Source organism: Lithobates pipiens, unplaced genomic scaffold (assembly GCF_037356315.1).
Source record: "Lithobates pipiens isolate NorthernLeopardFrog02 unplaced genomic scaffold, aLitPip1_a1.2 Scaffold_22, whole genome shotgun sequence".
In the NCBI taxonomy this organism is placed as follows: Eukaryota; Metazoa; Chordata; class Amphibia; order Anura; family Ranidae; genus Lithobates; species Lithobates pipiens.
The window spans coordinates 80,439,020-80,463,546 of record NW_027507784.1 but is presented as its reverse complement, the minus strand read 5'-3'; the positions used below and the strand labels follow the sequence as shown (position 1 = coordinate 80,463,546).

At 43.1% G+C, this 24,527-nt stretch overlaps 1 protein-coding gene across 2 annotated transcripts in view; it reads right to left on the bottom strand.

The window, feature by feature from the left end:
* Positions 1-24,527, bottom strand: part of LOC143923851 (lactase/phlorizin hydrolase-like) — a 94,747-nt gene that overhangs the window by 21,622 nt on the left and 48,598 nt on the right. For both annotated transcript variants that reach the window (XM_077447772.1, XM_077447773.1), the window contains exons 8-13: positions 20,885-22,438; positions 19,145-19,413; positions 16,947-17,237; positions 15,560-15,758; positions 12,421-12,623; positions 4,109-4,218 (exon numbers count right to left, since the gene is read on the bottom strand). In XM_077447772.1, coding sequence (XP_077303898.1) covers positions 4,109-4,218; positions 12,421-12,623; positions 15,560-15,758; positions 16,947-17,237; positions 19,145-19,413; positions 20,885-22,438 — 2,626 coding nt within the window. The remainder of the gene's footprint in view (positions 1-4,108; positions 4,219-12,420; positions 12,624-15,559; positions 15,759-16,946; positions 17,238-19,144; positions 19,414-20,884; positions 22,439-24,527) is intronic.

Genomic DNA, 24,527 nt, shown 5'->3' with positions numbered 1-24,527 from the left:
CTCTAGCCCAAATTTTTTTTTGATTTTGGATATGCCGAGAAAAATTTAAAATCAGTGTTATGTTTTTTATCCTGTGTCCCCATTTGAGAGAACCCCCTATACATTTTTTATCCTTGTTACCAGGATATTAAGGAGCAGGGTTGTCCACAAAGACAAGAAGAAACAGGCATAAGTAAAAGCCAACAGAGGTTTTACTTTACATAAAGAAAGAAATTCTTTTGTGCAGTGTCCCAGCTCCCAGGAAATGTCCCTCCACTTCCTGGCACCGGGGCAGGAAGTTAAGGGTAGTCTCTATACCAAGGACTTAGATCCAAAGCAAAGGAAAAAAAGTTTTTGGGTATCAAAGACACTGGTCTACCTAAAACCCAAGAGGTCTAAAAATAAAGGGAGTGAATACTTACCAGTGTATGGCACTCTGTTTACGACAACTCCCTGGTTAAAGTCCTCTAAGTAACCAACACCTTTAGGAGCATTTATCTTCTGTGTGTAGGCGAGTAGTCTACTGAATGTATAGTCAGCACCCGGCTGCTCAGGTCAGGGGGAAAGGGTTAATGTTTTTACGGGCTTTCACTGGGGGTCCCGATGGGCTCCAGGAAAAACTTGTGAAATGCATGGGGAATCTATGCTAATGACTTGCTGGGACCTATGGTTTGCCTGGAATGCTGAATTGCCAGAAGAACCCTGCAACATGGACTTCTCTGTTAGTGCACCACCAAGTTTGGACTTTCCTTTAAGAGACTTCACCATGCAGGTAACCTGGGGCAGCCACAGTTAGATTCAATAAGAAATTAAATGTTGTTAAATGTTAAACTGTACATGTCCCCAAATCTACATTGTTTCATCTGCTCTGAGCCTGGTCTGAAGTTATGCAAAGGGGTGCATTTGAGGTCTAAATACACTGCTAAAGTGTGGGATATCTGAAAAAACACTACAGTAAAAGTTCATGAGTAACTGCGAGGAGAAACAGCAACCAGTCCTTGGCATAGTACCTTATGGGTGGCAGAGTCTACGGTAGAGAGGCGGTCAGTGCTCCTTCCGTAGCTGTCCACCTCCATAGACCATCGGGAGTTAAGTAGCGTTACGGAGAACTATGCCTGGTTACTTAGTACACAAGGAGAAAAGTTAGGTGGGAGCATGTATGAGGTCCGCACCATGTGCTCGGCAGGATGCCATTCTGTTACTGGGAGTGAGGTAACAGAGGTATGCCTATTGTTGAAGCGGACAGCGGCTCAGCCTGCCCCTCGGAATGCAACATGCACATCAGGAGTGTGTAGAACACAACAAGTGTGTAGAACACGACATAAGGAAGTACTCTGTATCTTGGATATTGAACATGTGTGATTTATCATGGAGTTGGGAGACCACCTTAATGTTTGACTTTTACATGACCGTGGCCCCTGCCTGGTCCCCATGCTTTGGTGAGCACGCCTTTGGGTGAAGTATGACCCTGTTCAGTGCCTGGTGTTGTCCAAGAGCCCACCTCTAGGGGTAACCTCTCATGTGACCCTTGCTTGGTGCCCAACAAGACAGCGAAACATGGAGGACGTGACAGACCACCATTCTACTCCCACCCTCACATGACTCCCTCACTCTGTTCATTTGTACCTCCCACTGATGCCCACATCACCACTGAGTCCTGTAGTGATGTGGAATTTGTCAGAAGGAAACAATGAGTGCAGCAGGGGGAATAGGAAATCAGCACTCCTGAAAGTGTTTGTTTTTATAAAGACTTCAGCAGGGGATTCCTCTTGAACAGAACACTGACATACTGTACCTCTCCTGTAGGCAATGGGATTGATTACACTTTGGCAGTCTTCTCAAGAGTGGTGGCTAAAGCTCTCCCTTTACTCAAGTAGGCACTATGTGTGCTAGGAGGAATGTGGCAAAACCAGAATGTATGAAGTCCAGATTTAATTTTATTCAGAATCTTGTATCACAAAACTCAAAAGCATTTCAGGGGTTCAAAGAATCCCCTTCATCTGAGCTTAGTACTGCTGAATGAAGCATGTAGTGGACTGATAAATTTGTATTGATAATTTTCAGACTACCCAATGATTGATATACTGAGGTCACAGGGCCCTAAGGGATTGATCTCCACTGTGTATTCTCACCTATATACCTCTATTAATAAAAAAAAAAAAACTCTAGAGGTCTGGGATAAATGGCAGGCTCTCATATCCGATTTGTCGGATGAGGACTGGGAAAAAGAGTGTTCTTCTCATTTAACAGTCTCTCCGGCCATTAACAACGAATGTACCCCGCTCTATATGTTACATCAGTCTTATTTAACTCCTATATGTTTACATGCCATGCATCACATTCTGACTTCGGCATGCACTAGATGTACTCATCAACAAGCTGATTTTAACTCTAATGGATAGATATTGGAAACAGGTTGTTGTCACACTGTCTACTATATTCTCTGTCCCTGTGCCATACCACCCACGAATCTGCCTATTAGGTATATTGGATGAGGAACAATGGCCAAGGTACACCAGAATTATGCTGTGGGAGATGCAGGGGCGGACTGACCATTCGGGCACTCGGGCACTGCCGAGGGCCCCATGCCACTAAGGGGCCCCATCAGGGTTGCCAGCCTCAATAAAACCAAGGACAGTATGTAAAAATCTGTGTTTTAAAAAAAAAAAAACAATATTATAGCTGCCCTGCCTCTCCAGTACCTTTTCAGTGTGTGTATGTGTATACTGTGTGTGTATATTGTGTGTCTGTGTGTGTATACTGTATGTGTGTGTGTGTGCGTGTGTATACTGCATGGCCCCATAATCTATTGCCTGGGGGGTGGCTCTATAATCATCTCCTATTGCCCAAGGGGCCCCATAATCTTCTCCTATTGCCCGGAGGGCCCCATAATCTCCAATGCCCAGGAGCCCCATGAGTTGTCAGTCCGCCCCTGGGGAGATGTTTTTATCTCATAAAGCTTTCTCCCTTGAATTGAGTCAGTCTGCTCCACCATCTATCTGTCAACTGATAGGGATGGTGAATCAGATACCTCCTTATGAAAAACCTATTTTTGAACATCGGAGCTGTCTAAGTAAATTTGGTAAGGTGTGGGATGTATGATGCTCCTCTACTGTCACTATTGATAATGCCTAAGTAATGTCTTGTATGAAGTTTCCTACCTCTAAATCTAAAGTTGAATATATACCCCTTGATATACTATTTGGATTTGTTGTGTTATCTAGCCTGGATCCAACTGCTCAGCAAAAAATATCGCTATTTTCCTCCTCAAAACTGTTCAGTTTTAATAATTCATATGTCAATGTGAATTTTTTCTAGACTTTTGTGTACCACATTTTATATTTCTTAATGCTCATGTTAAGCGTCACAGTTGTCATACCTGACTGTTTTTCTATACCTTGCCAATAAAAAGAGTTAAAAAAAATGGTAGTGATCCTGAGAGGTAATTATGTATTTTATCAATCCACTACATGCTTCGATCTACAGTACTAAGCCCCGATGAAAGGGCCCCGAACACACACACAAAATGTTGGGTTTTTATGGTACAATATTCAGAATAAAATTAAATCTGGACTTCATTAGTCCTGCTTTTGGTACTATCCACGTTGTGTACCTAGGTTTCTATTGTTGTTTGTGTCCCAACTGAGGAAATTCATTTGGCTTTGGGAGTTAGCACAGTTTAGCTGAGGAGGGCTGGAGAGAAGAGGGGGTTACGCTGATTTGGATAAACCCAAATCTGTCTTAAAGTGATACCTTTTTAAAATTTTATTTCAGGAAGTCCAGACATGCAGAGAATGTATATTACCCCTTCCCGACAACCTAGTCGGTCCTGAGTCACTCCTCTCCATGTTTGCTGGTCTCTCCCTGTGCATGCGTGTTCCCAGCTGGGGCTGTGTTTGTCCATTGAAGCACATTCGGCAAACCATGCCCCTGCTTCCCTCTTCCTAGGTAAAAAAATGCCAAGGTATTTGTACTATTTTAACTACAGTTTTATGTACCCCAACAGTACACAGACCTGTTGTATATACGGTATGTGTACTCAATATACTTGGATTAACATGAATGCCTAATATTGCACAAATTCACACACAGTGGATTCAACGAGTCAAGGTTTTGTACATATACTCACCTAGACTTTGTCAGACCTTGCGCTATGCTCCTTTCTAGCACCCGTGATTTAATTATGTCATTATAGTCGCCATTGTTGTAAATTGGATGTGCAAACCATCCTCCATAAAACTAGATGGGGAAAAATTTAGAAAATAAAAGTTTCTGTCAGGTCAGGTATACTCAACATTTAGCAGTTTAGGCTAATTAGTGAATGATGGATTCTGATTGGTTACTGCAGATTACAGCTACGTGTACGTTTTTGTACGTTTCCTTATAAATGTGAGAGCAAATGTGTATCCTGTTTTTACAGATGACAGGTGGCACTGAAAGGGTGAAAAGGTCTCCTTCTATGATGTACAAAGAGGTACTTTTAAGTCAATATAATACAATTATACAATTACTGTATATCTGGTTCACTAAGGTCACTGGCCCATATAAAAAAAAAATATTCAGAGATTTGACTACAGTTCATGCAAAGAAATGACTATCCTGCAGAAGGATTAAGCTGCTGAACTATTGGCACGATAATAAGGTTGGGTTTACACCTATGCGAATTGGATGCGAGTTTCTCCGCATTCAATTCGCATAGCAGGAGAATATGACCAACTCTCTATCTCTCCGGAGCACTGCACAGAAACGCTGTGTGTCTTTGCCTCTCGTTTCAGGGCCAAATTCAGGCAAAGATTCTGCCCTGATTGGTCCTTCAGTTACTTCCTGGTTTCCAGGCCTAGAGAAATGATGTCCTACATCCCAGGAGTCTTCAGAGGGGAGGAGGGGTTCTCTCAGAAAAGCACACCCTCCTGCCTGCATATTTTAAATGCTGTTTTATATATCCATAGAAGATTTCTCTTTTTTTTCTCTTTGAGATGCCACTTAGACAGGGAGGAAATCTCCCTTATGGGGACTGTAATAAAAGGCTGAAAGCAGTTGTAAACCCGCTGACACTTTTTTTTTTGCATACCCCTGTAAGGCAAAAGGCATAATGAGCTAGTATGCACTGCATACTAGCTCATTATGAAATACTTACCTTAGAACGAGGCCCAGACATCTCACCCGATCCACGCCGAGGGAGCTGACATTCCCTCAGCGTGTCTTCCGGATATCTCGGCTCCGGCGCTGTGAGTGGACGGAGCCACGATGTCATCACTGCATGCACGCGGGAGACTTCTTTCCGGCAAGGTCCATCTGCCGGGCTTTCAGCCGAGAATCCCCTGTGCGCATGCGCCGCAGTCAGCGGCTCATTGCGAGGGGAATATCTCCTAAACCGGACAGGTTTAGGAGACTTTTTTTTACCTACAGGTAAGCCTTATTATAGGCTTTCCTGTAGGAAAAAGTTCAAAATTTGACTATACAACCACTTTAAGCCACTCAAAACAGTTTTTTTTATTGCTGCCAATGTCCCTATTACTATACAGAAAGATAAAGATGGCATGAAAAGCACCAGATTGCAAATGAGTCCAAGAAAACTTTAGTCTTCTAATTCCTGATCAGAACTTGGATGTTGTATATGGTAGATAAAGCTTCCCTTCTAGATATTGTATCACTTACTCAAACCTCATACAAATACAGTGTCTTGCGAAAGTATTCGGCCTCCTTGAACTTTTCAACCTTTTGCCACATTTCAGGCTTCAAACATAAAGATATAACATTTTTATTTTTTGTGAAGAATCACCAACAAGTGGGACACAATTGTGAAGTGGGACGACATTTTTGAAACTTTTTTAACTAATAAAAAAATGAAAAGTGGGGCGTGCAAAATTATTCGGCCCCCTTGCGTTAATACTTTGTAGAGCCACCTTTTGCTGCGATTACAGCTGCAAGTCGCTTGGGGTATGTCTCTATCAGTTTTGCACATCGAGAGACTGAAATTCTTGCCCATTCTTCCTTGCAAAACAGCTCGAGCTCAGTGAGGTTGGATGGAGAGCGTTTTTGAACAGCAGTTTTCAGCTCTTTCCACAGATTCTCGATTGGATTCAGGTCTGGACTTTGACTTGGCCATTCTAACACCTGGATACGTTTATTTGTGAACCATTCCTTTGTAGATTTTTCTGTATGTTTGGGATCATTGTCTTGTTGGAAGATAAATCTCCGTCCCAGTTTCAGGTCTTTTGCAGACTCCAACAGGTTTTCATCCAGAATGGTCCTGTATTTGGCTGCATCCATCTTCCCCTCAATTTTAACCATTTTCCCTGTCCCTGCTGAAGAAAAGCAGGCCCAAACCATGATGCTGCCACCACCATGTTTGACAGTGGGGATGGTGTGTTGAGGGTGATGAGCTGTGTTGCTTTTACGCCAAACATATCGTTTTGCATTGTGAGCAAAAAGTTTGATTTTGGTTTCATCTGACCAGAGCACCTTCTTCCACATGTTTGGTGTGTCTCCCAGGTGGCTTGCGGCAAACTTTAGATGAGACTTTTTATGGATATTTTTTGAGAAATGGCTTTCTTCTTGCCACTCTTCCATAAAGGCCAGATTTGTGCAGTGTACGACTGATTGTTGTCCTATGGACAGACTCTCCCACCTCAGCTGTAGTTCTCTGCAGTTCATCCAGAGTGATCATGGGCCTCTTGGCTGCATTTCTGATCAGTCTTCTCCTTCTCTGAGCTGAAAGTTTAGAGGGACGGCCAGGTCTTGGTAGATTTGCAGTGGTCTGATACTCCTTCCATTTCAAAATGATCGCTTGCACAGTGCTCCTTGGGATGTTTAAAGCTTGGGAAATCTTTTTGTATCCAAATCCGGCTTTAAACTTCTCCACAACAGTATTACGGACCTGCCTGGTGTGTTCCTTGGTCTTCATGATGCTCTCTGCGCTTTCAACAGAACCCTGAGACTATCACAGAGCAGGTGCATTTATACAGAGACTTGATTACACACAGGTGGATTCTATTTATCACCATCAGTCATTTAGGACAACATTGGATCATTCAGAGATCCTCGCTGAACTTCTGGAGTGAGTTTGCTGCACTGAAAGTAAAGGGGCCGAATAATTTTGCACGCACCACTTTTCCGTTTTTTATTTGCTAAAAAAGTTTAAATTATCCAATAGATTTCGTTCCACTTCACAATTGTGTCCCACTTGTTGGTGATTCTTCACAAAAAATTTAAATTTTATATCTTTATGTTTGAAGCCTGAAATGTGGCAAAAGGTTGAAAAGTTCAAGGGGGGCGAATACTTTCGCAAGGCACTGTAATGTTTGCTAGTTGTGTTATTTGAGCCTCTTCTAGAGACGGTATATACTGTATCACATCCAAGCCCAGATGAAGGTTGATGTTCAGAACCCTGAAATGCATTGGATAATTCTCTTAATTATTTGATGAATGGTTAAAGTTTCCTAGGACTCATATGTGGTCTGGTGCTTCTTATGCCATCCTTATCTTTCTGGATTCTGATTCTGGGCAGGCTAGTTAGGGTAACCCTGTCAAATGGGAGCAGCCATTGAGCCTTAGACATTTTCAGCACTGGTTGTTGTTTTTCCAAGCAACTCTCCTATATCCATCTTGGACCTTCAGCATCCCTGTTGAAGCCATTTACTTTAAATTAGTTTCGCCTGGAAGTGGGGATATTTCCTATCAAATGGGGACTTGGCATATAAGGCTGGGTTCACATATCTGTGGTGCGGTTTGCATTCCGTTGTCCTGGGCATTTCTGTTTACCAGTTCAGGTCTGAATCATTTCTGAATCTTTGACTGCATTCGCACCTGAACCAGACCCAAAAAATGCACAGGAACCTTTTGGTAAGTGCACCGTGGCGGCCCCGGACATGTGTGAACCGGCTCCATTGAGAGACAGTCACATTTACATGTCATGTGAATTGGATGTGGTTAAAACCGCTTCCAATTCGCACATATGTTAACCCTGCCTTAGATTCTGTTCACACTATTGTGAATTGGATGCGGAAACCCGCATACAATTCGCAATAGCAGCAGATTGTAACCAGCTCTCTATGGAGCCTGTTCACATATCTCCGATGTGGCTCTGGTGCGAATTTTCACAAGAGCCCTGTGTGTCTTTTGGTCAGTTTCAAGTACCAATTCAGCCCCAAAATCAGACGTGAAACGGTGAACCAGGACGCACAGGACCCCTGCTCGGAGCCGCATCGGTATTAGGTGTGAACCAAGCCTTAAAGTTTACAATGGTTCTAATCCTTCTGCATTCTATCCAAAAGTTTAAAAAAAAGTTGTGCACATAGTTGGTAATTGAACCCTGTGGACCCATTCACACCTATTTGTGTGGCGGAAGCATTCAGTAAAGGAATTTTCCTTTGGTGCAGGTAGGTATAAAACACACAACGCTATGGGGTTGATTTACAAAAAATAAAACTGGAGAGTGCAGAATCTGGTGCAGTTGTTCATGGTAGCCAATCAGCTTCTAAGTTCAGCTTGTTCAATTAAGCTTTGACAATAAAACCTGGAAGCTGATTGGTTTCTTTGCAGAGCTGCACCAGATTCTGCACTCAACCCCTATATGTTACATGTTCTTTTTTGTGTCCCACGCTTTCCAATGGGCCTGATTAAAGCATGTAAAGCCCCATACACGATCAGAAATCCTGCCAGCAAAGGACCCATGAGAGCTTTGGTCATATATTCTGACCGTGTGTATGCTTCATCTGACTTTTGCTGGCGGAATTCCCGCCAGCAAAAGATTGAGAGCAGGTTCTCAATTTTTTCGGTCGAAAAAAGTTCTGATCAGAAATTCCGATCGTTTGCAGCAATTCCGACCCGCAAAATTCCTACGCATGCTCGGAAACAATTCAATGCATGCTCGGAAGCATTGAATTTAATTTTCTTGGCTTGCGTAGTGTTGTATGTCACTGCGTTCTTGACGGTCGAAAGTTCAGAGAAATTTTGTGTGACTGTGTGTATGCAAGCCAAGCTTGAGCGGTATTCCTTTGGAAAAAACACCCAAGATTTTTCCAACGGAAATTCCGCTCGTGTGTACGGGGCAATTTGCATTAGTCTATGGGGCAATTAGAGCTTCAACATATGTTCTCAGTGGACCTTGCACCTTGGTGTTTGTGATAAATGCTACTAATAAGTTAACAATATGTTTTCTTAATCTGTTAGTTCATATTTTTATGAAAACATAGTTTAAGGCTGAAGATAAACCCCAGTGGGTCCAATATTATTGCCAAGCTGGTAATAAGGTTAATTAAATCCACAACCACAGAGCTGGTAATAAACTTCATTATGTCCAATATCGAAGAGCTGTTAATGAACTTCATTAGGTCTACTAACACAAAGCTGGTAATAAGCTTCATTAGGTCCAATACAGCAGAGTTTGTAATAAACTTTATTAAGTCCAAAACCATAGAGCTGGTAACAAGCTTCATTAAGTCCAGTACAGCATATATATAATAAGTTTAAATATGTGCAATATCACAGAGTTGCTTAAAATGGTATGGCAGACAGAAAGTCACTATTGTGGTTTTTAACACCATATGGAATTATGAATCTGCATTTCTTTATAGCTTGTGCAAACAGGCTATGGCCTAGCTAACATTGATTTGTATGCCCAGGGCCTTGATGTATCTTATATTTCCATCAACGTGGGCTTTCTTCATTTTCATTTGCTGGACTTGGAACTATGAGCTAGCAGATTAAGAGAAAACATATTATTAACTTAATAGTAGTACTTATCACACACAGAGGTGCAAGGTCCATTGAGATCAAATGGTACAAATTACGCCAATGTGGCTGAGGATGACATGAGATGCTTGGTTGTGTAACTCTACGGTTGTTTGAGGGTTATTGTGCACAGATAGCATACTATAATTGTCAGTGATAGTTACATATTTATCCACAATTTTAGCAATAGTCATTTTCAAAGTATAACTATACTTTGTAGTCAGAGTCTTCACTAGAAAGGTGATAACCCTAACTGCCATGACCTGGAGTATGCCGTGGTTTTGCTGATCAGTACGCCTAAGCCCTTGTACACACGGTCGGAGAATCCGTTGGAATGTGTCCTATCGGACCTTGTTGTCGGATAATCCGACTGTGTGTGGTATGCATCGGACTGATTCCGTCGGAATATCCGTCGGACCCAATTTTCCAACATGTTGGAAATATTTTCCGACCAACTGGTTCGATCGGACATACTCTGATCATGTGTAGAGAATTTTGATCGGACAAAGTGCCACGCATGCTCAGATCAAATTCCTAGACCAAAGCTATTGGCTACTAGCCTGAACGTAGTCCCATCGTAACTAAATAACGTCATCACGTTCTGAATGATCGGATTTTCCGACAACTTGGTCCGACCGTGTGTATGCAACACAAGTTTTGGAAAAAATCCGTTGGACAAAATCCGACAGATTTTGTTATCGGAATGTCCGACTGTGTGTACAAGGGCTTAAAGATGAACTCCAGGAAGACAGCTAAATACAAAGCTGAGATACATCTAAGGGAACTTTTTGCACTTTGTGTATGCAACAGTTTCGGACACAATCTGTCGGACACAATCCGTCGGACAAAATCCGACGGATTTGGTTGGCAGAATGTCCGACCGTGTGTACAGGGGCTAAAAGAGGGCATACCCTAATAGAAATGTTGGGGGATAAGGATGGGTGAGAACCAGGAAATGAGCCGACCCCACCTGTCAAAAGAAGGAGAAGATATACCCACCCAGAGGCCAGCCTTCTAACATTTCCTTCTTTCTATCTCATCTTTCTCAAACTTTCTATCCCAAAAGGAACCCTTGAAATAAATTTCAGATGTCAGGGAACTTCTGCTAAAACCAACTCATCATGAATCGGTGGGAAGCATGCCCATTACATTGCTAGTCAGAACGAAGAATGCCCCTTACATTGGTGGTTAGAAGGAAAAACAACCCCTACACTGGTGGTCAGTGAGAAGAATGTCCCTTACATTTGTGGTCAGTGAGAAGAATGTCCCTTACATTGGTGGTCAGTGAGAAGAATGTCCCCTACATGTGGGGTCATTGAAAAGAGTCTGCCCTACATTGGTGGTCAGTGAGACAAATCTCCCCTACATTGGTGGTCAATGGGAAGAATCCCCCCTACATTGTTGATCAGGGGGAAGAATCTCCCCTACATTGGTGATCAAGGGGAATTATGCCCTCTATATTGGTGATCAATGGAAATAATGCTCCCTTACATTGGGGGTCAGTGGGAAGAATGCCCCTTCATTGGAGGTCAGTGGGAAGAATTTCCCCTAAAAAAGTTAATCAGTGGGAAGGTTGTCCCCTATGTTTGTGGTCAGTGGGAAGAATGCACTTATGTTGGGAGTCAGTGGGAAGAATCCCCCTACATTGTTGGTCAGTGGGAAGAATGTCTTTTACATTGGTGATCAGTGAGAAGAATGCCCTTACATTGGTAGTCAATGGGGAGAATGTCCCTTACATTGGTGGTCAGAATGTCATCCTTACAGACAGCTAAAAAGAACACGCACTCAGAATTATGCAGGCACCATCAAATAGGAGCTCAATCAACCACAGCTCAATGTACCCCTAGCTATTTCTGGTTGAGAATGGCGGTTGTATACTGTAATCTACCATTTATAACCAAACATATATAATCAGAAGTCTGGTGTATTACAGTTAATATCTTGTCATTGGTCTTTATGAGTTGCTGGAATTCTGCTAATAAAATGACCAGATATCAAAGGGTAGGTGTGATATTTTAGGGGAAAGGATTCATGATACGGTGCATTAGGCCTTAAGGCAGGGATCCTCAAACTACGGCCCTCCAGCTGTTGTGGAACTACACATCCCATGAGGCATTGTAAAATTCTGACATTCACAGACATGACTAGGCATGATGGGAATTGTAGTTCCTGAACAACTGGAGGGCCATAGTTTGAAGACCCCTGCCTTAAGGTATATGTAAGCCCTAACAATGAACGTTTGATAATTGCTCAATTTTGGTTAATAAATTATACCATCAAAAGCATTTTGTTATAACTGTTTATAAGTGCAAGAAACTGGTTGATCAGAAATTAAGAGCTTTCATGTGTCCCCCCACATTTACTTTGTTATCTCAAAGAGTCTATTTAGCCCTTCCAGTTTTTACCCTGAGTCTACAAGTCACTTAGCATCTATGCTTTAGAGATGAACACAGTGGGATGGATTAAGTAGTTTAGCAGAGGAAAACTGACACTGGGCTAACACCACTGAGCCCACAAAAGTCATTTATAAACAGTCAGAGGCAACACTATTCCCCCTTTATCAGGGTAGCAATTTACCAACAATTATAGTTATCTTGGACCCTTTTATCTGGGTTTTGGTCTGAAGCTCTTTTCTTATAAATATATATTCTATATTTTGTTCTATGAAAAGTAAACCTTTATCCCATCCATCCCTATATCTCATACCGCCATGTATCTGCGCGCTGCCTCCACATCCTCTTGCTTGTACGGGTTTCTTGGTTCGGCCCAATCAGAGCTGATGGTTATAGAAATAACGCCTCCTTGTTTCGGCCTGTACGTAGTGTTGTAGAGGTGCCAGGCCTCTGCATGAGCCTTGATGAGGTTATGTCCAACAATGTATGGTGCATGGCCAGGCCTTGTATTGATTCCTTAATAGCATTAAACAAAATATTTTATTCCTTTACCATTTAAAGTGCATCAAAATATATTCAATTGTCTGGTCCTTAGATGTGTCAGCTCCATTAGTTTTACTTTTGTTAAGCTTTCCTTTATTTTCACCTTGAACACATTTTCTGTTCTAGGGTCACAACCCTCTCTTACGGTACTGTATCTATGGAGCAAAAGCATTGTCCAGCAATAAAAAACAGAAGGGTGCAAATGCTTAGTGCATTATTCCAAGCACTTCATTCAAAAATAAAAAGATACCACAATATAGTCCCAAACCAAAATGGAATGGCAGTGTATCATGATACAAAATTCATAAGTCTGCCCTCCAACCTTATGGTATTACATGAGTGACAGAAACAGCTGACGTGTTTCAGGGGGCTGGGCCCCTTCCTCAGAGCAATGACTAAGAAAAACCCAACTCTACCTACTTATACTGTATAAGAATGATAAAACAGTCCTGCACTTCTCCCTGCAAAGGGGGGGGGACGAGCAGGTGGATGGGGTCAAAGGATAACACAACCCCCAATGCTCTCAAATAATAAAAAGACAGTGGCACAGAGCATCATCAATATAGCAGTTAAGCCCAATCTATAACTGCCGTACATGATAACATCAGATTATACATTAATTATATCGTATACAATACCGCAAACCGACTAGCACTTTAAATGGCTTCCTTCCTGGTACTAAATTGCAAGCTGGCTGCCTTGTGAAGCACAACTTCCGGTACCGGAAATTTGGGACTAGAAGTGCATCATCATACAGCCGTGTTCAGAATAAATTACGAGACGAAAGCTATTGGCTACTGCCCTCTTTATAGTCCCATCATACGTTTTCTACGTCACCGCGTTCGAAACGATCGGATTTTCTGCCAACTTTGTGCGACTGTGTGTATGCAAGACAAGTTTGGGCAAAAATCCGTCAGAAAAAATTAGACGGATTTCGTCGTCGGAATGTTCGACCGTGTGTATGGGGCATTATTCATTCCAAAGGTGTTCTTTCGGGTTGAGGTCAGGACTCTGTGAAGGCCAGCCAAGTTCCTCCACCCCAAACTCACTCATCTGTGTCTTTATGGACCTTGCTTTGTGCACTGGTCCAAATCGTTTGGTGGAGGGAGGATTATAATGTGGGGTTGTTTCTCAGGGGTTGGGTTTGGCCCCTTAGTTCCAGTGAAGGGAACTCTTAAGGCATCACCATACCAAGATATTTTGAACAATTTCATGCTCCCAACTTTGTGGGAACAGTTTGGGGATGATCCCTTCCTGTTCCAACATGTCTGCCCACCAGTGCACAAAGCAAGGTCCAGCAGTGCATGTAGTGGATAAAAGTGGAGGTAGAGAGACGGAGCAGTGGCATCACAATCTCCACCTCGTCCAATTGGAGAATGCTGTGTATTCATTGAGAAAATCAAAGTGTTCTTTGAATAGCACCCGTGCCAAGCAAGCAACCTGCTGTGTTCACTAAGCAGCAGGTCAGTCCATTGGCATGGAACCCAGAAACATTGAAGTATTGATCACAGTAGCAGTGCCTACTACAGTGACTTCCAGCTTCCATGGGCATTCCACATATATGGTACATACATATTTATGAAATCAAAGTACTGCACTAAAAAATCATGATATCCAATTATCATAAGTGGATATATACACTATGTTGTCAAAAGTATTGGGATACCTGCCTTTACACGCAACGTAAATATATACAGCGCATGGTACAATATATTATAGGAGGATGTCATTTTTACCTAAACGCATTGAGACCAGCTCCTGCTGAGGTCGTTGCATGTAATTTGGGAATATATTTTATCAAGCGCTGTATACATCTCTTTCCTGTAAGTGTTTTGTACGTTTTACTGTTTATGATGGTTTTACACTATGTGCGATTGCTTGGTGTGTTTCCTCATATGTGTCTGATCTGAGAGAGATGGCTTATCCAAGTTGGAGTCCATCCATACCAGAACTGAGGGGATCTGTGAGATTCATCCACATGAAATATCTGAAAGATCTGGCTTCCTAATGTGATGTCTGTTTACCCCTGCCTGTGTGACTCACTACCATAAGCATGGGTCCATTAAGGTTACAATGGCGGGGGTGTTTTTTTTGAAGCACATGATTAGAGCCAAAGGCTCTAATAGGCTTCAAAATAGGGTGGTCTCGGGGCGCAGAGATTGCGATTGGAGCCCATCCAGGTGTGTTACAACAGCCTCCCCCTGCATCTCCTTGTGGCTTCCCCCTGAGTCTCCTCCTCCTCAATGTCTTCCCCTTCGGTGGCCAATACAGTCGCTTCTCCTCTTGGCCAATCGGGTCTGAAGACCTGATTCCTGTTTGGCCAGGAGGAGAAGCAGGAAGACAATAGCGAATATTAATACGTTATTGTCACATAACTGGGTGGGCTCAGGGCACAGTGCTCTGCACCCCAAGCCCACCCTTTTTTTAAGTTCATTAGAACCTCAGGCTCTAATAATGTGCTTAAAAAAACAAAAACCCTTTGAAATCCATTTGTCCGGCACCCTGCATGTAGACTAGGGGCAGGGCGCATCAATTGGGGGGGGGGGGGGGGCGGTGCCCCCGTGCCCCTAATGGAGCGGCTGCCTCTGGCTACAGGGGTATCCAAGAGCCGAGGAATAAAGGGTCAAATCTAACACAGAAGCCACCGGACACTTTCCATTCATTGTAAGTACTGTCCCTGGTGCTGTTTTTTTTGTTTTGTTTTTTCACTAAACATCAGCTTTAAGCATGGAGCCAAATGTACAGTCACTAACAAGCAGCATATTTTTTTTTATTATCAAAGGATAAAGGGAAAACAGAGATTACCCACAAAAGTCACATGATTGTAGTAGAAAGATTCTAAAAATATTCTACAGAAAAGAGTAGTGTCTAATAAAAAAGCATATAGCACGGTATAAAAGGATTGTTACCTGGTGCCGCTGTGCCATAACCGTGCCCCAGATTAGCAATAATGTACGGTTCATTCAGAGTGATCCAGAACTTCACTTTGTCTCCCAATCTCTGGAAGAGCAAATCAGCATAATCCCTAAAACGTGCAACTATTGTCTCGTTCTCCCAACCTCCCACATCTTGTAGAGCTTGTGGTAAGTCCCAGTGATATATTGTCACCTAGGCAGAGGAACAAAAATATTGTAAATCTTTTTATTTGCATTGATAAATATTTTTTGGAGAGAATAGAAGATAAGATAAGAAGATGGAACCTAATTGGTCACTATGGCCAACAGCTCCATATGTGCATCCCCTTTCCTTTCTCCATGTTTTGGTCTATAGTGCCCATTTGTGCAGGAATTCAAATTTTAATCTGAACCTCAGGCATATATGTATTTTTACATTGGTACCTAAATCTGTCTGGAAATTCTGAGGGTGGGGTGGGGTGGAGTGAGGTGGTGACAAAGGAATCATAATCAGATTGGTTGATGACATGTTACATTATTCATTTTCTATATTATTATTATTATTATGATACAGGATTTATATAGCTCTAACAATTTACGCAGCAATTTACAATATAAAAGGAGACAATACAGTTACAATACAATAAAATACAAGAGGATTAAGAGGGCCCTGCTCAGAAGAGCTTACAATCTAATACGGTGGGGCAGGTGGTACAAAAAGGCTATAACTGTGGGGAATGAGCTGATGGAAGTGGTAGGAGATTAGTTGGAGGCATGATAGGCTTCCCTGAAGAAATGAGTTTTCAGGGATCGCCTGAAGGTAGCCAGAGTAGGGGATAGCCGGACCAGTGGAGGTAGAGAGTTCCAGAGGATGGGAGAGGCTCTAGAGAAATCCTGGAGACGAGCATGGGATGAGGAGACGAGAGAGCTTGAGAGTAGGAGGTCTTGAGAAGAACGGAGGGGACAATTTGGGTGATATTTGGATATTTTAAACCTACGTATATTGTATGTAGGTTTAAAAACATGGAAATCAGTTGGAACAATTTCCATTACTTTCAGTGGGGCAAAAATGACACAAAATAACTGCATTGCTGAAAAACAGTCCAGGTGTACACCGTAAACTTCCCTGGTTGTCAGCCTGATGAAGTAATTCCCCAACGGTCAGTTCTTTTTTGTGAAGAACGTCTAGGAGGCAGGGCCTTTCTCATGATAAAGGTCCAACAAGGTGGGGACAGTGGGATTTTTACATGAAAAGGGACCATTGAGGGCCCTTCCCATGATAGGGGTCTATCAAGATGGGTCCTTTGTCGAGAGAGGACAAAGGGCTTTTCTCATGATACAAGTTCCTAAAGCAGAGGATGGCTTTTGTTACTTTTTTTATTTTTGAGATATCTTTTGTTACCTGTGGTGTAATATTGGCAGCCAAAAGGGCATCCACCAGACGGATGTAGTAATCAAATCCTGGTTCATTTATGAAGTTCCGTGTTCCATCTGGGAGGACCCGTGACCAGGAGATAGAGAAGCGATAATGTGTGACTTTGAGATTTTTAAGACTCTCCATATCTTGCTCAAGTCGGTTGTAGCTGTCGCAGGCTACATCTCCATTGTCATCGTTATCAATCCTGAACGGGAGATGTGTGAATTTATCCCAGATACTCAGTCCTTTTCCATCAGACCTCCAGGCACCTTCGATCTGAAGGACACAAAAGTCAGAAATGTGTAAGTGTTCCATATTGCAACCACCTTCATCATGTAGGCAATACAGCCATAAATAATGTATTATAGATTTGCAGGAGAGGAATAGTCACAATAATGATTATGAATGCTAGCTTGGTTTACTTTTCCATAATCCCATGTTTTAATGTTCAAAGCATAACCTTGTTTTTAGGTTTGTAATAGACTGCGAAAGGGTTAGGACCTCTGCAAGGCTTTTATAGCCTTCATCAGAAGAGGGCATAAATGGAGGTCTCACCAAGCCAGAAAGGGTTAGAACCCCTGTTTGGTTTGTATCCCCATTGTTGACCCCTTACTTCCTGTCTTGGTGACACCATCTGTGTTAAAATGAGACAGGGTATCACTGAGGAAGGAAGTGAGGGGAGACCACTGCCCTAGAGAAAAATTAGCAACTAATCCTTGCAGTGAGGATTGTTTTTGAATTTCCTCAGAGTTTGGATTTAGGCCCCATACACACTGCAGCTGCCAAATGCCCATTTTACAGGCATATGATGTTTTGTTTTTTTCTGCCCCAAAATGCCGCTCTATGTTATTATTATTATTATTATTCAGGATTTATATAGCGCCAGCAATTAACACAGAGTTTTACAATATAAAAAGGAGACAATACAGTTACAATACAATAAAATACAAAAGGATTAAGAGGGCCCTTCTCAGAAGAGCTTACAATCTAATAGGGTGGGGCAGGTGGTACAAAAGTTTATAACTGTTGGGAATGAGCTGATGGAAGTGGTAGGAGATTAGTTTGAGACGTGATAGGCTTCCCTGAATAGATGAGTTTTCAGGGATCGCCTGAAGGTAGTAAGAGTAGGGGATAGCCGGACCAGTGGAGGTAGCGAGTTCCAGAGGATTGGAGAGGCTCTGGAGAAATCCTGGAGACGAGTGTGGGAGGAGGAGACGAGAGAGCTTGAGAGTAGGAGGTCTTGAGAAGAACGGAGGGGACGATTTGGGCGATATTTGGAGACAAGATTGGTGATATAGCTCTGGGCAGAGATGTGAATGGCTTTGTATGTTGTGGTTAGTATTTTTAATTTAATTCGCTGGGTGATTGGGAGCCAGTGTAGGGATTGGAGGAGAGGGTTGGCAGACAATGAATAGTTGGTAAGGTGGATAAGTCTGGCAGCAGCATTCATGATAGACTGAAGAGGAGATAGCCTATGGAGAGGCAGGCCAATGAGAAGGGAGTTGCAATAGTCAAGGCGAGAGATAACAAGGGAGTGAATGATGAGCTTGGTAGTTTCATTTGTTAAAAAGGGGTGAATTTTAGAGATGTTACGGAGGTGAAATCTACAAACTTTTGACAACGATTGGACTTGGGGCTGAAATGACAAGTCAGAGTCTAGGGTTACACCTAGTACCCTGGCATGAGGGGAGGGCCTGATGGTTGCATTGTTGATTTTGATGGAAAAGTCATGGAGGGGGGCATGTGCAGGGATGAATATTAATATTAATAGCTCAGTTTTAGAGAGGTCCATGCACATGGGCTAACATGTGCCCATCCATAGGCGTTAACAGATGTTTAAAGGCAGGGGCATTTAGAGGCAGAAATCTAAACACACTTTCAGGAGAGGCCCATTTGGGCAGAAAACAGGCTGACACACCTAAACACTAGATAAATAGATAAATCATGTGCGATGCATAGTAGTCCATTATGCTTTACCTTTGCAGGGAATCAAAGAGGAAGTAAACCCAACAGGGTTTACTTCTTCTTTAAGGCACAAGTCATGTTCTCCATTTATTTCTGATAATCATTTATGACCAATGTCCTTACTTAAATTGTAAAGAATCCTGTAAGTATTTATGGCTTATGAAGTCAAGACCACTCAAGAAAACAAGCGCTCAGAATAAAAAAGGGTCAAGTATCACCTGATAGGACGCTGAGGCCACGCTCCACGCAAAATCTGGTCGAAACTCTCCATATAGAAACTTGTCTTCTTCTTTCAGAGGGAAACCATTGTTCCGAATGATCTCAGCATAGTAAATTGCGGATCTTTTTGCAGTCCTTGGGCGGTTGGGGTTATTGAAGTCCACATGGTGTAGCCCAAAACGCACGGAGTACCCAGAATTCCATTCAAAGGTGTCCATTAAAGACCAAGCTGTATAGCCCTTAAGATTCACCCCATCCAAGCTGTAAGCTGTACGATAAATAGTTATTTTCTATCACTGGGTGATTGGTGGCAGTGGCTACTGTGGTTTTGGTCATGCACATGTCACAGCATAGATACAATAAATCAATATTACATTAAAAAACAAGGGCTCATTCACACCACAGCACAGGTATTATAATGCACATTGGTATGCATTTTAACATACAATGTAGTTGAGTTACTAAAACTGGAGAGTGCAAAATCTGGTGCAGCTCTGCATAGAAACCACTCAGCTTCCAGGTTAAAGCTTAATTGAACAAGCTGAAGTTAGAAGCTGATTGGCCACCATTCACAGCTGTGCCTGAGTTTGCACTCTGCAGTGTTAGTAAATCAACCCTGCTGTGTTGCAAAGCATTGTTAATACACATTTTTTTTTAGCTTTTCAATGTACTTTTAAATGCACCACAGCTCTGTAGCAAAGCATCGCAGCCACAGCATGTGTACAGCCCTGTCAGTATTTAGCTGGGCAGCCATGGGAGTAGTAAAACAGCAGCTCAGTGGACCGTTTTTACTGCCCCCAGCCGCTTGTGTAATTGAGCCCATTGCTAGTCCTAATTTGGTCAGTCAAAATATTTCTGCTCTTTTTGCCTTAACAACTGGCAGCTTAGATATATTAGGCATAGAGGTCTATCTACTATTGGTTAACTGCCTCAGGCTCCAACCAAAACTTTTTTTCAGTTTTGAATAGAGTCTGTGTCTCACCTGTGATTTCTCCTTACTTCCTATACTGGAGACACTTAAAACAGAAATCTACATACCGTAGTTACATAGTTAGTTGAAAAAAAGACACAAGTCCATCTAGTTCAACCAATTCCTTCCGGATCCCCCAAGATGTGCTCACTTGGCATATACCACCCTTGCCCACTCGGTGTCTGGCTGCATAGAGAGAAATCTAATTTTGGATCCTCCTGAGCTATTCTCTATTCACTAATTTTCCCATTTTCACCGCACCCCTCTGAGTCCTTGAAGAAGCCAACAAAGGCAAAACGGGTCGAGATGAGTTATTCCTCCTTTGTGTGATACTTTATGTATAATCACTATGTGTATGGCGATTTCCAAACATAAGTTTACTCTATACTGTGTACATACACAAGGATGGATCTCTACCTTCAGGGGGGGCTGTGGGTATGACTATGAGTTGTTAAAAACATTCTATGGTTTGAAAAGGGATATATATCCCCAATATTACCTTTTTAAATGAATTTTGTAATAAAAATCTCTTTTAATCTATGATTGTGTACTCATAATCATTCTGAGAGGGGGTTCAACAACTGCAAAGTGCCATTTGTGCTTCTTCTTTGCAATTGTTTCTACCCCAGATGTGGTGTTGACTTTTTAAACCAAGACTGTGCTTCTTTTTCTTCCCATATTGGTTAAATATGGAAAAAAAACGATATTGAATATTGAAATATTTGATAGAAATGACAGAGAGAGAAATACATAGTATATTAAAACAAACCTTTTAAAGCCTCATCGATATAGGTCTTGTAGAAAAACATGCGAGCATTGTCTTCATAATCAGGGTTACTGTTTGTGGCGACTCCATTTTCAGTGATGTATATGGCGACATCTCCATATTCTTCTTTCACCCAGTTAAGCAGTCTCCTTGTCCCCCAGGCTACTGCCCTGTGTACGGAAAGTGCTGTTGTTGGCCAGTTAGTGTTAACCGATGCTTCAATGTCAATATCATTTTCAAAAGATGCAGGGGTTAACCTGAGTGTTTTGTGCTGAACTATTTTGGTGGTATAGATGTTAATAGAGAAAACATCAGCTGTGCCCTGGATGTAGGCCTTCTCTTCCTCTGTAAAAACTGGAAGTCTTGAAGTTGGGAGACCCTGTAAGGCACTTTTGTTGCCCACTTGCCACTTCATGGCCTCTGGGTAGTCACCATTTTTGAAGATGGGGTGAGCAAACCACCCTAAAGCAAACTGCAGGTAGCGATCAGCAGCTTCAATGTCCCTTTGTAACGTGTAGTCTTTAGGTTCTACCCATTCTGTGTTGAGGCTCAGTGAGATTACACCTCCTTGGCTAGCTCGATAGTTCTCATCATAGGTATGGTAGACCCTGGCATGGACCTTCAGCAAGTTGTGTGCTACTCTATATGGAGCAGAACCAGGCTCTGTTACAGAAGGTGGAAACAAACCAAGACCGTAACCAGCTGTCACAATGCTGTGAGGCTGGTTAAAAGTCATCCAGAACTTGACCCTATCTCCGAATGTCTTAAAACAAAAGTCTGCATAGCTATGAAAAGCATTAAGGACTGCATCATCCTCCCAGCCACCCAAATCCTCTAGAGCTTGAGGAAGATCGAAGTGGAAGAGAGTAACCATTGGAGAGATGTTATTTGCCAGAAGGCCATCAATAAGGTTATTGTAATATTCAACACCTTTATCATTGGGCGTGCCTTGCCCTGTTGGAAAGATTCTGGACCATGAAAGAGAGAATCGGTAACTGTTCACTCCTAGAGACTTTAACATGTAGAGGTCAGCATCCAACTGATGGTAACTATCACATGCTATGTCACCGTTGTCATTATTTTCAATATTTCCTGGAATTTTGGTGAAAATGTCCCAGGTACTTGGACCTTTTCCATCTGCGTTCCATCCTCCTTCCACTTGATAAGCTGATGTTGACACTCCCCATTTAAAATCATCGGAAAAATTTGCGTACTGATACATATCTCTTTCAAAGGCAGTTTGCCCTGATAATTTCTCCCACACAACTTTTGCATTTGATGGGACATTTGAAGCTGGGAGGGGTGCTAGCTTCCTTGCAGATGGCCAACTTATGCTTGAAGCTTTGGGCTTAACTGACTTGAGTTTTGTAAAACCGTTATTCTCGATAATTGAGTTGAATAAATATGCAGACTTTTTGGGAGTCCGTTGTCTGTTTGAATTTCCAAAATCCACATAGTGAAGACCAAACCTCTGGCTGTATCCCTGAGGACCCTCAAATCCATCCAACAGGGACCGGACTATGTATGAACCTACGGACACATTATCAGTCTTGATGGCTGCAAAGAAACGTTTCAAGAATGAAAGTCAGAACTGAGGTCACTAAGGAGTGTGGCTTTGCCAGACTTGGGTGCAGTAGTGAAAGATTGTATGTAGGGTATATTTTTCAGATTTGACTGAATTAGTGAACATTACAGATAGTTGGGTAAGCTGAAAATCTTAATCAGCAAATAAAATACGTATAATGTAGCTGTTTTAACTGCCAAAGGATTTTTATTTCTGTTTGTCTAAACTTGAGATTTACACAGCCCTGCAACACAGTACAACTGTCTAAAAGAACAGGAATCCCAATATTCCTCTGCCGCAGATAAGTGACACTTGCAGGTCTCTTGCGTACACAGTGGTGTCACTAGGGTTGGTGTCACCTGGTGCGGAAAACATTGGTGTCACCCCCCCCTCCACCAACTATAGTCCCCCTCAGTACAGACCATCCTCTGTCAGTATAGACCCCCCACTAAGTACAGACCCCCCTCCCTCAGTACAGACCCCCCTCCCACAGTATAGATCCCCTTCACTAAGAACATACCCCTTACTCAGTACTGACCACCTTCCGTCGGTATAGGCCCCCCCACTAAGTACAGACCCCCCTCCCTCAGTACAGACCACCCTCCGTCAGTATATAGCCCCCACTAAGTACAGACCCCTCTCTCTCAGTACAGACCCACCTTCATTAGTATAGACCCCCCTCAGTACAGACTCCCTCATTAAGTAATGGCCCCCTCCCTGAGTACAGACACCCCCATCAGTGTAGAATCCCCTCTCTTAGTGCAGACACCCCCCCTTTAGTGCAGACCCCCCATCAGTACAGACCACCCTCCGTCAGAGTAGGCCCCCCACTAAGTACAGACCACCCCTCCCTCAGTACAGACCACCCTTCGTCATTATAGACCCCTCCACTAAGTACAGACCCCCTCCATCAGTACAGACCATCCTCCATCAGTATAGACCCCCCACTAAATACAGATCCCCCTCCCTCAGTACAGACCCACTTTTGTTAGTATAGACCCCCCTCAGTACCGACCCCCTCATTAAGTACTGACCCCCTCCCTCAGTACAGACACCCCCATCAGTGTAGAATCCCCCCTCTTAGTGCAGACACCCCCCTTTAATGCAGACCCCCCATCAGTACAGACCACCCTCCGTCAGTATAGGCCCCCCACTAAGTACAGACCACCCCTCCCTCAGTACAGACCACCCTCCATCATTATAGCCCCCCCCACTAAGTACAGACCCCCTCCATCAGTACAGACCCTCCTCCATCAGTATAGACCCCCCACTAAGTACAGACCCACCTTCGTTAGTATAGACCCCCCTCAGTACCGACCCCCTCATTAAGTACTGACTCCCTCCCTCAGTACAGACACCCCCATCAGTGTAGAATCCCCCCTCTTATTGCAGACACCCCCCTTTAGTGCAGACCCCCCATCAGTATAGAACCCCCCCTAGTGCAGACCCCCCCATCAGTATAGAATCCCCCTTAGTTCAGACCACCACAGTATAGACCCCCCCTTAGTGCAGACCCCCCATCAGTATAGACACCCCCCTTAATACAGACCCCCCATCAGTATAGACACCCCCTTAGTGCAGACCACCCCTCTGGCGGCCTGCACCCCTCGCCCCCACCTAGCAACGCTACCGTGCGTACCCCTAGCCCGTGAAAGACAAGCAGCAGTCTGATTAGCTCATCTCTCCGTTACTCTGCTCTCTTTTCCTGTCAACATGTGCCTTGCTCTGGAGCACAACTTATTGGCTCTTTGTGCTGCTTCTTTCTCACTCTGAGCTCTGCTGTACAGGAACTGCAAGAGATTGATGGTGCCAAATCAAATTTTGGGTGCTTGGATGGCTTGCATTTTAAAAATGCATTTAAAGTGACATTAAAGCTTGTTTTGTTTTGTAAATTAAAATAAGAAATATGTTTTGTACAGAGCACCCCCGATCCTCCTCTTCTGGCACCCCCACCGGCGATCTTGGCTCCTCCTCTTTGGCATGTGCCCCGATAGCAAGTTGCTTGCTATGGGGACACTTGTGCGTGCTCGTTCCTCAGCCACCTTGTCTGTGTCCCTCCCCCCGTCACCTTTATTTTCTTTG